Source organism: Engystomops pustulosus, chromosome 4 (genome assembly GCF_040894005.1).
Source record: "Engystomops pustulosus chromosome 4, aEngPut4.maternal, whole genome shotgun sequence".
Classification (NCBI taxonomy): Eukaryota; Metazoa; Chordata; class Amphibia; order Anura; family Leptodactylidae; genus Engystomops; species Engystomops pustulosus.
The window spans coordinates 71449871-71464537 of record NC_092414.1 but is presented as its reverse complement, the minus strand read 5'-3'; the positions used below and the strand labels follow the sequence as shown (position 1 = coordinate 71464537).

Below are 14667 nucleotides of genomic sequence, written 5' to 3'. Positions count from 1 at the left end.
TACACTTAGTATGCAAATTGTTGGCGTAACTGGTCAAACCAGAGACACACTACCTATAATCAGTACTGTCTCAGGGAACTTGGTCCTCCTCGATTCAGGGTAGTGTTACTGGATGGTTGGATAAAATGCATTCAATACAATGTTTGAAAGAGCAATAGTACCTTATACAGTGTCTAAGCAGGTTTTAGTTCCATCTGCTTCTAATGTGTCACAATTAGGACAATTTGTCAACTTTTAATCCATATGGGAAAAGTATGAGTATGAGAAGTATTTAGTGTGAGAGACTAGGAGCTCCACCATGAAGTCAAGCTCTCCTGCCTCAGCTTACCCCTCCATTATGAAGGGCATCAATGAAGACAAATAATACAAATGGAAAATAAAGCTTTATTTTCAGTTTTATAAACTGATCAATGATTTTTTACATGTAGTTCATAAAAAAACTAATTTATAATTACAATAAAAAATTTGGAGTGAAAAGAAACTTGAACCTTGAGAAAGAAAGTCCTAACTAAAATTCCCCATTCTTAAATTATCGGTAGTTGCAACAACCCAACTCCGGAAACCAGATATATATCTTTATACAGGTCATGTTTTTATGAAACCTTTTAAATTGTTACTTTTGCCTGATATAAATATTCATATATTTTTACATTGCTGGTGCATAACAAACCACATATACCAGACTGTAGTTTTTTTTGTTCAAGAACATTTACTCAAAGCCAACCTTTCACCACTTTCCGAATTTCTTCATTTGATTTGGCACCCCATATGCTAACTAAGCTCTCTACTACCAGTATGTTGTTAAGGTTGATGGATACCAATTTCTTAGTCATTTATCTACATCTCTATGTGATCTCATACAGCTATGCTTGTAACAATTTGTTTTATTTTTACCTGATACACTGTATGAAAAGTGAGTATTAGATATAAAAAGGAAGAGATAAGAAATGAGATTACTAAAGTGTGCTGCCTTCATTGCCTTCCTCAATAGTAGCTGCAATGGAATCTGTATTATTTATTTGATTTAACTTCATTTGTTTTGTGAATTTCCTCTCGGCAAACGTGACAGCATCATGAACGCTATGAAACACATGCTCACCAGTACTGTTATTTGTATGGCTAAAAAATTCTCCTCTGTGAAGTAAGTGTCGAACTGATGGGTTGCAGTTGGCAAGAAAGACCAAAACACCAATCTCCTCATAATCATTTCGGACTTCTTTGAGAACACTGAGACCTACGCTATCTACAAACTGCATGGCACCACAGTCAATTATAAGTGAATGGATATTGATTACTGGCATGGATTTATTCATAGGTTTGTGGGGTTGACATATTGTTTTAATAACATTTAGCTTTGAAAATAAGGCGCATTTTGTTTGTGCATTGGCATCTTCCTCCTCTTTTTTGGCCTTTCTTCGTAATGCTAACACTAGTGATGGATTAACACCAGTTTTTCTACACAAGGCTGATTTAAAGTAATCTTTGTTGGCGTAATACAGAGAACCATCAAAGCGATATATTTTGATATTTGGCACATTGTTCAGCTTTTTGTATTTAAACTGATCCTCATAAATCTCTGTGCCACTGACATGGCCCAAAAGAGTAGCTCTCGGCCTCTGTGTGCGGACTATCACACAGAACATGGAAAAGCAGATACCCACCAAAAGCCCAATCTCAGTTGAGATCACTGCAGTAGCCAACATGCTGACCCACCAGACCACTGTGTCCATTTTACTTATCCTCCACATTTTTGGTGTGTCTCCAATTTTCATAATTGCACCTTTTAGGCTAACAATTGTGATAATTCCTAAAACACATGTTTGCAGTGAATAGAAGAGAGGAGCAATAGCTAGCAATACTAATAACAATACTAGTGCAGATACAACACCATTGAGCTGGGTATTGGCCCCAGAAGACTCTTTTAGTAGAGTTTTGGCGAGAGCAGCACAGCTTGCAAATGAGTAAAAGAAAGATGGAATTAAATTGCACATGCCTACAGCTATCATCTCCTGGTTGCTGTTGACGGTATACCCATGTTTCTTAGCAAATAGTTCAGCCAGAGATACTGTCATTGCAAACCCAATGACAGCAATAGGGATTGCATCAGCTGCGATTTTGGGAATTAAATTCCACTCTGGTGCTTTTGGGGGCATAAATCCTGTAGGGATTGTTCCACAAATTGATGTGTTATACTTGCTATTAAAATTAAAGAAATGGGAGACCAAAGTCGCCACAATTATAACCAGCAGCTCTATTGGAAATGGCACCTTGATCTTGCTCTTATATTTATCATTGAGCATTTTGACTGGTAGTAAAGCAACTAAGGAAACAACACTTGTCAGCAAGTCACAGATGTTTGTGGTTTGTAAGTTTGAGAAAACGTCAATCCATGTCATAATCAGAGACCCTGCACCGTCACGACGAGGAATCTTCAGGCCTAAAACATATTTCATCTGGGAGGTTACAATGGTGAGTGAAGAGCCAGTTATAAAGCCACTGAGCAATGGCTCAGATAAATACATGGAGATAAATCCTAGGCGGAAGACTCCCATAAGTATCTAGAAAGAAAAAATAACAATAATTCAGAAAAGATATGAAATGTTGGAACGATTTCTATAAAAGCACATCAGATAACATCAGACAATAACACAAATTGTTGAATGGTCTATATCCTAATGTTATAATTTACATAAATATTCTATACATATTTACTGTACTGTAGAATATATCATAAATAACTTACCTTAACTTACTCTCCTACTCCTTTCCTTTTCTTGTTACTATTAGACTTACATATGTGTAATGGGTCCTTTGTACTGTTACACTATTGACTTAGCGCTTTATCACCATCTAATCTACTATTATAATGATGATGGAATAGTCAAATGGATTTAATAGAGGGTAGAGACGGAATTTCAAAATAAATCTTCCCTAGTCATAATGTTACTAGTTGATATAGATGTATTTAGTGGTGGATTATAATAAGGGTGGTAGCCTGGGGCCCAAAGCAACTCAAATCATAGACCAAATTTTATACTCAGAAGGACCTTCACTCATGAAATCCTCATACATCTGTTTCTGCTCTCAATACACATATACACAAGAGCTATTTCAGGAACTTTCAAGGTATTCCAAAGGTCCTTAACCCTCAGATTAAAATCAGGCAGAAAGGACACATTCTCCATTGGAGCTTGATTCTAGTACTATTTGTTGGAAGTAAATTCCAGATTTGCAATGGCCCATAATATTAATACGGTCCATGGCCCATGACAGTGACAATCTGACCATAGATATAGTCACAGGATTAACATACTAATCTCTTTCTGCATCATACAGATGCCATAATGATAGGTGCGTATTAATTTTGCTCCATGTATCACTCCACCATATTTAAAGGGGTTACCTAGGCTGAAAAAATTGAAGTAACATATCAATAGACTAAATCAGGGGTCCCCAAACTTTTTACATAGGGGGCCGTTCACTGTCCCCATCAGACCGTTGGAGGGCCGGACTAAAGTTTAAAAATAAATATCAGTACATGTGACCGCATCCATAATACACTGCCCCCCCCCCTCAATTAATTATTTAATATACTGCATCCCCTTAAGAACTATTTAAAATATTGGCACAATTAATTATTAAATATACTGTGACCCCTCTCCATTAATTATTTCCTATGCCTCCCCCCCATTAATTACTAGACTTCCCCTCATAATTAATTATTTCCTATACCCCCACCATTAATTATTTCCTATGCTGCCCCCACTATTATTTCCTATGCTGCCCCCCACCATTAATTATTTCCTATGCTGCTCCTCATAATTAATTGTTTCCTATACTGCCCTCCACCATTAATTATTTCCTATACAGCCCCTCATAATTAATTATTTCCTATGCTGCCCCCCCACCATTAATTATTTACTATACTGCCCCTCATAATTAATTATTTCCAATACTGCCCCCACCATTAATTATTTCTTATGCTGCCCCCCCACCATTAATTATTTCCTATACTGCCCCCCACCATTAATTATTTCTTATGCTGCCCCCCCACCATTGATTATTTCCTATACTGCCCCCCACCATTAATTATTTCTTATACTGCCCCTAATCATTAATTATTTCCTAAGCTGCCCCTAATCATTAATTATTTCCTATGCTGCCCCTCATAATTAATTACCGGTATTTCCTATACAGCCCCTCATAATTATTTCCTAAGCTGCCCCTCATAATGAATTATTTCTTATACTGCCCCTCATAATGAATTATTTCCTATACTGCCCCTCATAATGAATTATTTCTTATACTGCCCCTCATAATTAATTATTTCCTATACTGCCCCTCACCATTAGTTATTTTCTATACAGCCCCTTACCATTAATTATTTCCTATACTGCCCCTCACCATTAATTATTTTCTATACTGCCCCTCACCATTAATTATTTCCTATACTGCCCCTCACCATTAATTATTTTCTATACTGCCCCTCACCATTAATTATTTCCTATACTGCCCCTCACCATTAATTATTTTCTATACTGCCCCTCATAACTAACTATCACAATCCACTTACTGCCCTTTTTAATTAAAAAAAAAAAAACCCCTGTACTCACCTAAGTGTCTCCTAATTTTTTGTTGTGACCGGGCAGGAAAGGGTGCGCGGCCGCGTGATGACGTCATGGCGCGGCCACGCATCCAAGTTCATGGAGCGATGTGCGCCGGGGTTGTATTCCAGCCACATCGCTCCAGTAATAGTGCTCGAGCGGCCGTTTCCGGCCGCATCGAGCACTATACATTGACGGGCAGAAGCTTTCTGTCCGGACGGACGGAGGCTCCTGCCTGACTGTCGAAGGCCGCGGGGGCCCGGCGCTGGCGCGGCAAGCGTCGGGGGCCGGATCAAAATGGTCCGCGGGCCGCATGTGGCCCGCGGGCCGTAGTTTGGGGAACCCTGGACTAAATGTTAAACTGGGGTCCAACATAAACCAACCCAGAGAACTACTTGAAATGAGAAAACTACTTTTTCTCAGTTCAGCCACTAAACTGAGAGCTGACTGATTACTTTTTCACTCTCTGTTTAGCAGATGGTGAAAAATGCTTATAGTAAGGCACACAGGGTGTGCATCCTCTAGCACTCTAGCTTAACATGATCCTGTTTTCTTCATGTCCTAGCATTTTGGCATCATCCAGAATATCAACCTTGATGTGAGATGTAAAATGTTTGTATAAAGTCAGGGACGCAGAGAGTTTAGCATTAAAGTCAAGCTCTCCCTTCCTTTGTTATAAGTGACGCTGCTGCTTCCAGGGACATTATAACTGTCTCTCCTAAAATCAGGTGTAAGATGTCAATCACAGCAGTGGTGGTGTTTGGAGGCAAGGAGAACATGACATTTTTAACTCTCTTCTACTATAACTTTATAGAGCCAATTTACATCCATTTTTTTTAAAAAAATCTGGAAAATACCACCACGCAGGGCTTAAAACAGTCATAATCTGTTTCACAACATACTGGTCATGGTTGATTGGGTTACTTTCTGTTGACAGATTTCCTTTAAGAGAATGGGATAAGCTGTGATACCAAGGACAGCTATTGTATCATATACATCAGTGTGCAGGGCCGACTCCAGGTTTTAGTGGGCCCCTGGGCAACAGAGTACAACTGCCCCCCTCCCCCACGTGGACACACTGCCCCCCCATCCCCGTGTACACCCCCCCTCCTGTATACACTCTGCCCCACTCCCCCTGTATACACACTGCCCCCCTCCTCCCCTTGTATACACACTGCTCCCCTCCTCCCCCTGTATACACACTGCCCCCCTCCTCCCCTTGTATACACACTGCTCCCCTCCTCCCCCTGTATACACACTGCCCCCCTCCTCCTCCTGTATACAGGGCCCCTCCTCCTCCTGTATACACACTGCCCCCCCTCCTTCTGCATACACACTGCCCCCCTCCTCCTGTATACACACTGCCCCCCACCCCCTGTATACACACTGCCCCCCTCCTCCTCCTGTATACACACTGCCCCCCTCCTCCTCCTGTATACACACTGCCCCCCTCCTCCTCCTGTATACACACTGCCCCCTCCTCCCCCTGTATACACACTGCCCCCCTCCTCCCCCTGTATACACACTGCCCCCCTCCTCCTCCTGTATACACACTGCCCCCTCCTCCTCCTGTATACACACTGCCGCCCTCCTCCTCCTCTATACACACTGCCCCCCTCCTCCTCCTGTATACAACCTGCCCCCTCCTCCTGTATACACACTGCCCCCCTCCTCCCCCTGTATACACACTGTCCCCCTCCTCCTCCTGTATACACACTGCCCCCCCTCCTCCCCCTGTATACAGGGCCCCCTCCTCCTCCTGTATACACACTGCCCCCCCTCCTTCTGCATACACACTGCCCCCCTCCTCCTGTATACACACTGCCCCCCACCCCCTGTATACACACTGCCCCCCTCCTCCTCCTGTATAGACACTGCCCCCCTCCTCCTCCTGTATACACACTGCCCCCCTCCTCCTCCTGTATACACACTGCCCCCCTCCTCCCCCTGTATACACACTGCCCCCCTCCTCCCCCTATATACACACTGCCCCCTCCTCCTCCTGTATACACACTGCCCCCCTCCTCCTTCTGTATAGACACTGCCCCCTCCTCCTCCTGTATACACACTGCCCCCTCCTCCTCCTGTATACAACCTGCCCCCTCCTCCTGTATACACACTGCCCCCTCCTCCTCCTGTATACACACTGCCCCTCCTCCCCCTGTATACACACTGCCCCCCCCTCCTCCTATATACACACTGCCCCCCTCCTCCCCCTGTATACACACTGCCCCCTCCTCCTCCTGTATACACAATGCCCCCCTCCTCCTCCTGTATACACACTGCCCCTCCTCCCCCTGTATACACACTTCCCCTCCTCCCCCTGTATACACACTGCCCCCCCTCCCCCTGTATACACACTGTCCCCTCCTCCTCCTATATACACACTGTCCCCCTCCTCCCCCTGTATACACACTGCCCCCTCCTCCTCCTATATACACACTGCCCCTCCTCCCCCCCTGTATGCACACTGCCCCTCCTCCCCCTGTATACACACTGCCCCTCCTCCTCCTGTATACACACTGCCCCCCTCCTCGCCCTGTATACACACTGCCCCCCTCCTCCTCCTGTATACAACCTGCCCCCTCCTCCTCCTGTATACACACTGCTGCCTCCTCCTCCTGTATACACACTGCCCCCCTCCTCCTCCTATATGCACACTGCCACTCCTCCCCCTGTATACACACTGCCCCTCCTCCCCCTGTATACACAATGCCCCCCTCCTCCCCCTGTATACACACTGCCCCCCTCCTCCTTCTATATACACACTGCCCCCCTCCTCCCCCTGTATACACACTGCCCCCCTCCTCCTCCTGTATACACACTGCCCCCCTCCTCCTGTATACACACTGCCCCTCCTCCCCCTGTATACACACTGCCCCTCCTCCTCCTGTATACACACTATCCCCTCCTCCTCCTGTATACACACTGTCCCCCTCCTCCTCCTGTATTTACACTGCCCCTCTCCTCCTCCTGTATACACACTGCCCCCTCCCCCTGTATATACACTGCCCCCCTCCTCCTCCTGTATACACACTGCCCCCCTCCTCCCTCTTTATACACACTGCCCCCTCTTCCTCCTGTATACACACTGACCCCCTCCTCCTCCTGTAAACACACTGTCCCCCTCCTCCTCCTGTATACACACTGCCCCCTCCTCCTCCTGTATACACACTGCCCCCTCTTCCTCCTGTATACACACTGCCCCCCTCCTCCCCCTGTATACACGCTGCCCCCTCCTCCTCCTGTGTACACACTGCCCCCTTCCTCCTCCTGTATACACACTGCCCCTCCTCCTCCTGTATAAACACTGCCCCCCTACTCCCCCTGTATACACACTGCCCCCTCCTCCTCCTGTATACACACTGCCCCCTCCTCCTCCTCTATACACACTGCCCCCCTCCTCCTCCTATATACACACTGCCACTCCTCCCCCTGTATACACACTGCCCCTCCTCCCCCTGTATACACAATGCCCCCTCCTCCTACTGTATACACACTGCCCCCCTCCTCCCCCTGTATACACACTGCCCCCCTCCTCCTCCTGTATACACAATGTCCCCCTCCTCCTCCTGTATACACACTGACCCCCTCCTCCTCCTGTAAACACACTGTCCCCCTCCTCCTCCTGTATACACACTGCCCCACTCCTCTTCCTGTATACACACTGCCCCCTCCTCCCCCTGTTTACACACTGCCCCCCTCCTCCCCCTGTATACACACTGTCCCCCTCCTCCTCCTGTATACACACTGCCCCCCTCCTCCTCCTGTATACACACTGCCCCCTCCTCCTCCTGTATACACACTGCCCCCCTCCTCCTCCTGTATACACACTGCCCCCCTCCTCCTCCTGTATACACACTGCCCCCTCCTCCTCCTGTATACACACTGCCTCCCTCCTCCTGTATACACACTGGCCCCCCTCCTCCTCCTGTATACACACTGCCCCCTTCCTCCTCCTGTATACACACTGCCCCCCCTCCTCCTCCTGTATACACACTACCCCCTCCTCCTCCTGTATACACACTGCCCCCCTCCTCCTCCTGTATACACACTGCCCCCCTCCTCCTCCTGTATACACACTGCCGCCCTCCTCCTCCTCTATACACACTGCCCCCCTCCTCCTCCTGTATACACACTGCCCCCCCTCCTCCTGTATACACACCGCCCCCCTGCTCCTCCTATATACACACTGCCCCCCTCCTCCTCCTGTATACACACAGCCCCCCAGTAAGTAATGTCCCTCACACAGCCCCCCTTATTCTCCCCCTCCCCTGGCCCATGTCATATCTCCTCCTCACCTCGCAGATGCAGCTCCGCGTGGTCACTGCTTTCCCCGGCAGGTCATGTGACCATGACATCATCAAAGGTCCTTCAGCGTCTGATGCTTCAGCTCCTGCTGGGGAAAGCAGTGAGTGCACATGTTCTCACCGGAGAACACAGATCGAGAGGGAAGGAATCTTGATCCGGGGCCCGAATGGGCCCCTTCCAGTACCCCGGGGCCCCGGCACTTGCCTGGGTTAGCCGGGTGCTGGCGCCGGGCCTGTCAGTGTGCATGCTAGCAAGTGAAGGGAGCATAGCACTCATCTTTTTATTTCATTGATCCCTTAATTCCCCTGCGTTTCTCAGCAACTATTATACAGCATTGTGAACACACAAGTTTTCTTCCTATTTTTAGAGTAAATTTAATTCTTGTTGTCTTCATCTAAATGAGCTTCTCAATAAAGCTGAGGTTTGGCTGTATCTGTTTGTATGTCTTTTTTCTTATTCCTATGCTGCAAAGCCCCGTCCCATTATACAGTGATCACCCATATGAAAAGGCATAAAAGAAAGAAAAGTGGTAAATCAGCAAATAAAGATAAAAATGGAAATAAAACTTATTGGGGTAGATTTATCAAGCTAAGAGTAAGAATGTTCTTAGTTGTCCATGGCAACCAATCACAGCTCCCCTTTAAAATATTCATGAGCATTGGTAAAATGAAAGCTGAGCTGTGATTGGTTGCCATGGGAAACCAAGAACATTCTTACTCTTAGACTGCTTGATAAATCTGCCCCATAGTCTTAAAAACAGTATACTCCAAGTATTCTCCAAATTACCTGGTAAATTCCAGCCATGAAAGTTAAAGATGTTGCCACTGTTATCGCATAGCAGCCTCGACCACATACAGTTTCATTAAATTCAAGTGTTGAATTTAATATTATGTCACCTTCATCTGGATAACCTGCGGCAATGAGCTGTTTGTTCACTGACTGGCCTACCATGAGACACAATACACCAAATGTACCAACACAATTATGGCGAGATGTGGCCATTAAAAAATAGATGATACAGCAAAAAAAGTTACTGTATAAACCATAAATCGGATCTTGGCTGGCCAATAGTGAATAAGCTATGCCCTGAGGAATGGTAACAATGCCAACAATGATGCCAGACACAATGTCACCTAGCAAGTATTCCTTAATGTTGTAGCGAGGAAGCCAAGTAAGTACAGGGAAAAGGGAAAATAAAAAGCTCCCTATTTTTCCTGGACTGCTTTTACAGCAGTGTTTAGTTTGGTCCAAAAATACTTCTTTAGGATTGAATGGTGGCTTGGCATGTTCTTCAAGTTCCAGTGACTTGTAAGAGAATGAAAGTGAGCGCTCTCTCTGGTCAGGAAATTCACTTTTAGTAGGATCATCAGAATTCATATCCTAAAAGGAAAAAAGTAGCAAGATTAATGTAAAACATTAATAATTATGTATTCTACTTAGATTTGACAAAAACCACTCATATTGAAATTAAAAAAAGTGTAGGCAGCACTCCAGAAATCCAAAATTCCAAAGGGTGAAGTTTATTGTAACAGCGACGAACTTCACCCTGTGCGGCCTACACTTTTTTCAACTTTACTACTGAAGGATCAATGGGGGCTCTGCACCCCTTCTATTGAGGTTTTCTCTCTTTCTCTCTTTCTCTCTCTCTCTCTGTTTTTTTTTATATATATAAAAAGGGGCGGCTGCTAGGCCTTTGATTTGTGGGACAGGCTGCTGGGCAATTCCTTTGTAAAGGAGGCTGCTGTGTATTTCATTAGTGAGGGGCAACTGCTGGGCATTTCATTAGTGAGGGAAGGCTGCTGGATATTTCAATAGTGAGGGAAGGCTGCTAGAAATTTCATTAGTGAGGGGAGGCAGCTGGGCATTTCTTTAGTGAGGTAAGACTGCTGGGCATTTCATTAGTGGAGGAGGCTGCTGGGCATTCCATTTGTGAGGGTAGGCTGTGGACCAATGCATTTCCCACCCTACGTTTATACTCAAGTCTTTCCAGGTTTTAGTGGGAAAAATAGATGCCTCAACTTATATTTGGGTTGGCTTATACTGGAGTATATATGGTAAATATAATGGGGATATTTATTATAATAATTATTTTATATGAATGTATATCTTATCTGTGAAATGCATGTTCCAGATTCTCCAATTTTTTAATCATGAATTTAATTATGAATTAGTGCATATCTGTGCATTGACAACCTGTAACATCATCACAAGTACATGCTGCTGACCAATGAGAACACAGCTTGTGCATTTTAGACACACCCACACAGGCAAATATGGAGCTTGTAGCTATGAGGCTGAGTAATATACATACATACATACATACATGAAAATTTGAAGGTTTGTTCAATGACAAAAAAAGTTTCAGTATTATTAATTTTGCAACAAGAGAAGAGTGATCACTGTTAGAAGTAATAGGGGGCATGGACATAATGTAGCCCCACTAGATTAAATAGATTGTTCCCAAAAACAAAAAAAGGAAACACACACCAAAATTTAGAAAGTGTAAAATAACGCCTTATTAGATCAACTAAAACAAATCCATTTAAAAAGACAACATACACAGAAAAAGTCCCCCAATGGTCAAATAACTAAATATACCATCAAGGGCACCCCCTTGATCCATACCGTGGATTACGGGTGCACCCGTGCCCCTCTACGCTGCCCCGCTCCCATGGATTACCTCTCCATGCTCCTTCTCTCATCCAGACTAGGCACCACACGCGGCGGTACTGCAAGATTTAAATGGCCAGCACACAGGTGATTGGCGCTGGCCACTTCCGGGGCTGCATTTAATCTGGCAGATCCCATCATTCCCCACCGGATCTTAAGGCCGTTTCCCTGAAGAGAAAGCCCTCCTGTGTATCCTGCGTTCCTGTGTATTCTGCGTGAAGACCAGGTGCCACTTAGACTCCGGTCTCAGCTGTCGGCTAGCACCATCTCCCGCAGTGGTCCAGAGGGTCCACAGACTCATAGCCCTGACATATAGAGGATAAATATATGGATGGAAGGTATAGTTCTCAGAACCAGTCAAGTATTGTACATTACCCAGAGGAATAACAGAGGAAGGGGACACATACACAGGTCTACATACATACATACCCCTTATGAAGCAAGGCTAAAGATGTGTCAGGTGGTGTCCCCTCTTGGTCTGTATATACCTGTGTATGTGCCCCTTGTCCTCTGTTATTCCTCTGGGTAACGTGCAATACTTGTTTGTAAGGAAATACTTACCTTTCATACCTTTATACAGGTTTCAACAGGTGATCTATTTTTAATGTATAGTTAGTTATTAGACCATTGGTGGATATTTTCTGTCTTTTCAAATGTATTTGTTTCAATCTATGTATCTATCTATCTATATTTTTCTATCTATCTAATAAAACTGCAGCACAGCACATGGGACAGACTGAAGACTTGCAGAGGCATATATCACAGATCTCTCTCCTATCTGCCATTTCCTGCTGTCTGAGGTAATGGGGGGAGGAAAGACTGTGTATTTCTTTACATACAAGTATACGGAAAGCTGGGGGTGTTCAGGGAGAGATAGTTACAACATTAGTTACACAGGGAGAGATAGTTACTACATTAGTTACACAGGGAGAGATTGTTAGTGTACTAGGCTACATTCACTCTGCCGCATGGGGGACATATATACAGCAATGGGCGCCCTACGGGACATGTCCTATCTTTTCACGGCATACGGCGCTGTGCGCCATGTATCCCTATGGAGAAGGGCGGGGTGAGATTGTTACTACATTAGTTTGGGTTTCTGTCAGCATATGAGTGCTGGAGTACTGAGCCATGAGGTAAACACCTGAGTGCAGGGAGATGGGATGTGTCTCACATCTACATTCTCACTCAGTATTCAGCTCAGTGAGGAGGAGACAGGGGAAGTCTGCAGAATACAAAAGGAAGGAGAAAGATTTGGGTAACTAATCCAATTGCAAAAGGGCTTAAAATTGCCTGCCCTACAACATACCAAAAGTTTTTTTTTAATGACAGTTACTCTTTAACTCTACACTGCCTAAAAAATGGTGTGAATTTTTGAAATAAATTGATTGAAATAAATCAGGCTGTGACAAAACTTTAGATTGTAATATTTAGTTATGCCCCCATTTTGGTCTGATTTGGGATGTCAAGCTAGTATAGTGATAGACACTGATCTAAAAGAAATAGAAAAGTAGTCTGTTTTTATCAAAGACACCATCACTCCTCACCTGAAGCTCTAACGTTAGTAAAACTCTGATAATATTGCTAAGAATTTGGCGCTTTGTTTTACATACAAAACACAAATCTCTTATCCAACTTTGATTGCAATTAGTCTCATTTATAACAATTTTAATATAACATTATACATAACAATCATTGCTAATTTATTAACAACCATCCCAAGTCATTTTTGATTTAAAAAGAGGCTAAGTTCAATTTCTATAACAAATTTTATCTCTCTTTTATACGTTCTAAAATAATTGACACTAATATGTTTAAAATAGGTCATATCTTAACGTTAATTAAGATATAACTTATTTGTCAGTAATAAAAGCTATATACTTTTATAATAAACCACATTCCCATTGTCATTACAATATACAATGTATTCCATACAGTGAATGAGTTTTTTCATTCATTTCAGCAGGAAACTTATTGCATAAATATCATATCTGTAGCTAATATAATTTAAGTTTTGGTGAAATAAAGTACCATTCTATTATAAAGCTTATTAGTATTCTATTGTAAAGTGGATATTGTGCATTCTAACCTGAGCCATCATTGCTGGTGATCTACGTAAGAAAATATAGTTGTCTTCAGCTGACCTTCTATCAAATGAATGAACAGGCCTGCTGGTATAAATATATATATATCTTGGATGGGAAGTGTTCACTTAAGAAAAGCAATCTCCTCTGTAATTTTGGGAAATACGGTGTGCAACATAATTAGGAAAACAAACAATACAGATTCATCTGTGTCATTCTGCATCATGTTTATATATAATTTGCCAAGATTAAAATTATCCCTTCTATATAATTTGTAGTGTTTAATTGAAAGTGGTAATATAACCAGTTTAAGCAAGTTGTGTTGATAATATAATCACTATGTCGCAAGAATAGATGCCTTTACAGTAAATGTAGTTAATGCAAAAATAACATTATTCAGGTTCGGGAAATATGTCAGTTTATCTGTAAAAAGAGGCAGTCCGCGGGTTACGTACAAGTTAGGTTCTGTAGGTTTGTTTTTAAGTTGAATTTGTATGTATGTCGGTGCTGTATATTTTATAATTGTAATCCCAGCCAAAATTTTTTTGGTCTCTGTGGCAATTGGATTTTTAAAATTTTGGGTTGTCATAAAAACCAGAATTAACTATAAAGCTTAATTGCAGACACCATTGACAACTTTTACAGCAAATTACCAACATCCAGTGGTCCACTTGTAACTAGGGGTCATCTGTAAGTCGGGTGTGCTTAAGTCGGGGACTGCTTGTATTGTACAATACAGGCAGTCCCCGGGTTACATACAAGATAGGGTCTGTAGGTTTGTTCTTAAGTTGAGTTTGTATGTAAGTCGGAACTGTATATTTTATCATTGTAGTCCCGGCCAGAACTTTTTTGGTCTCTGTGACAATTGGATTTTAAAAATGTTGGGTTTTCATAAGAATCAGGATTAACACTAAAGCTTCATTACAGACACCTGTAATAACTGTTACAGCTGATTATTGTAGACTAGGACTAAAGTACAGTAAATTACCTATATACAG

At 43.4% G+C, this 14667-nt stretch overlaps 1 protein-coding gene across 1 annotated transcript; it reads right to left on the bottom strand.

The window, feature by feature from the left end:
- Window positions 1–514: 514 nt before the first annotated feature.
- Window positions 515–13738, bottom strand: LOC140129002 (sulfate transporter-like). Its single transcript, XM_072150657.1, has 3 exons — window positions 13675–13738; window positions 9702–10295; window positions 515–2558 (listed from the first exon to the last, which is right to left on the bottom strand). Exons 1-3 carry the CDS (start codon window positions 13684–13686, stop codon window positions 957–959), a joined length of 2208 nt encoding a protein of 735 aa, XP_072006758.1. The 5' UTR covers window positions 13687–13738; the 3' UTR covers window positions 515–956.
- Between the last annotated feature and the right edge of the window lie 929 nt (window positions 13739–14667).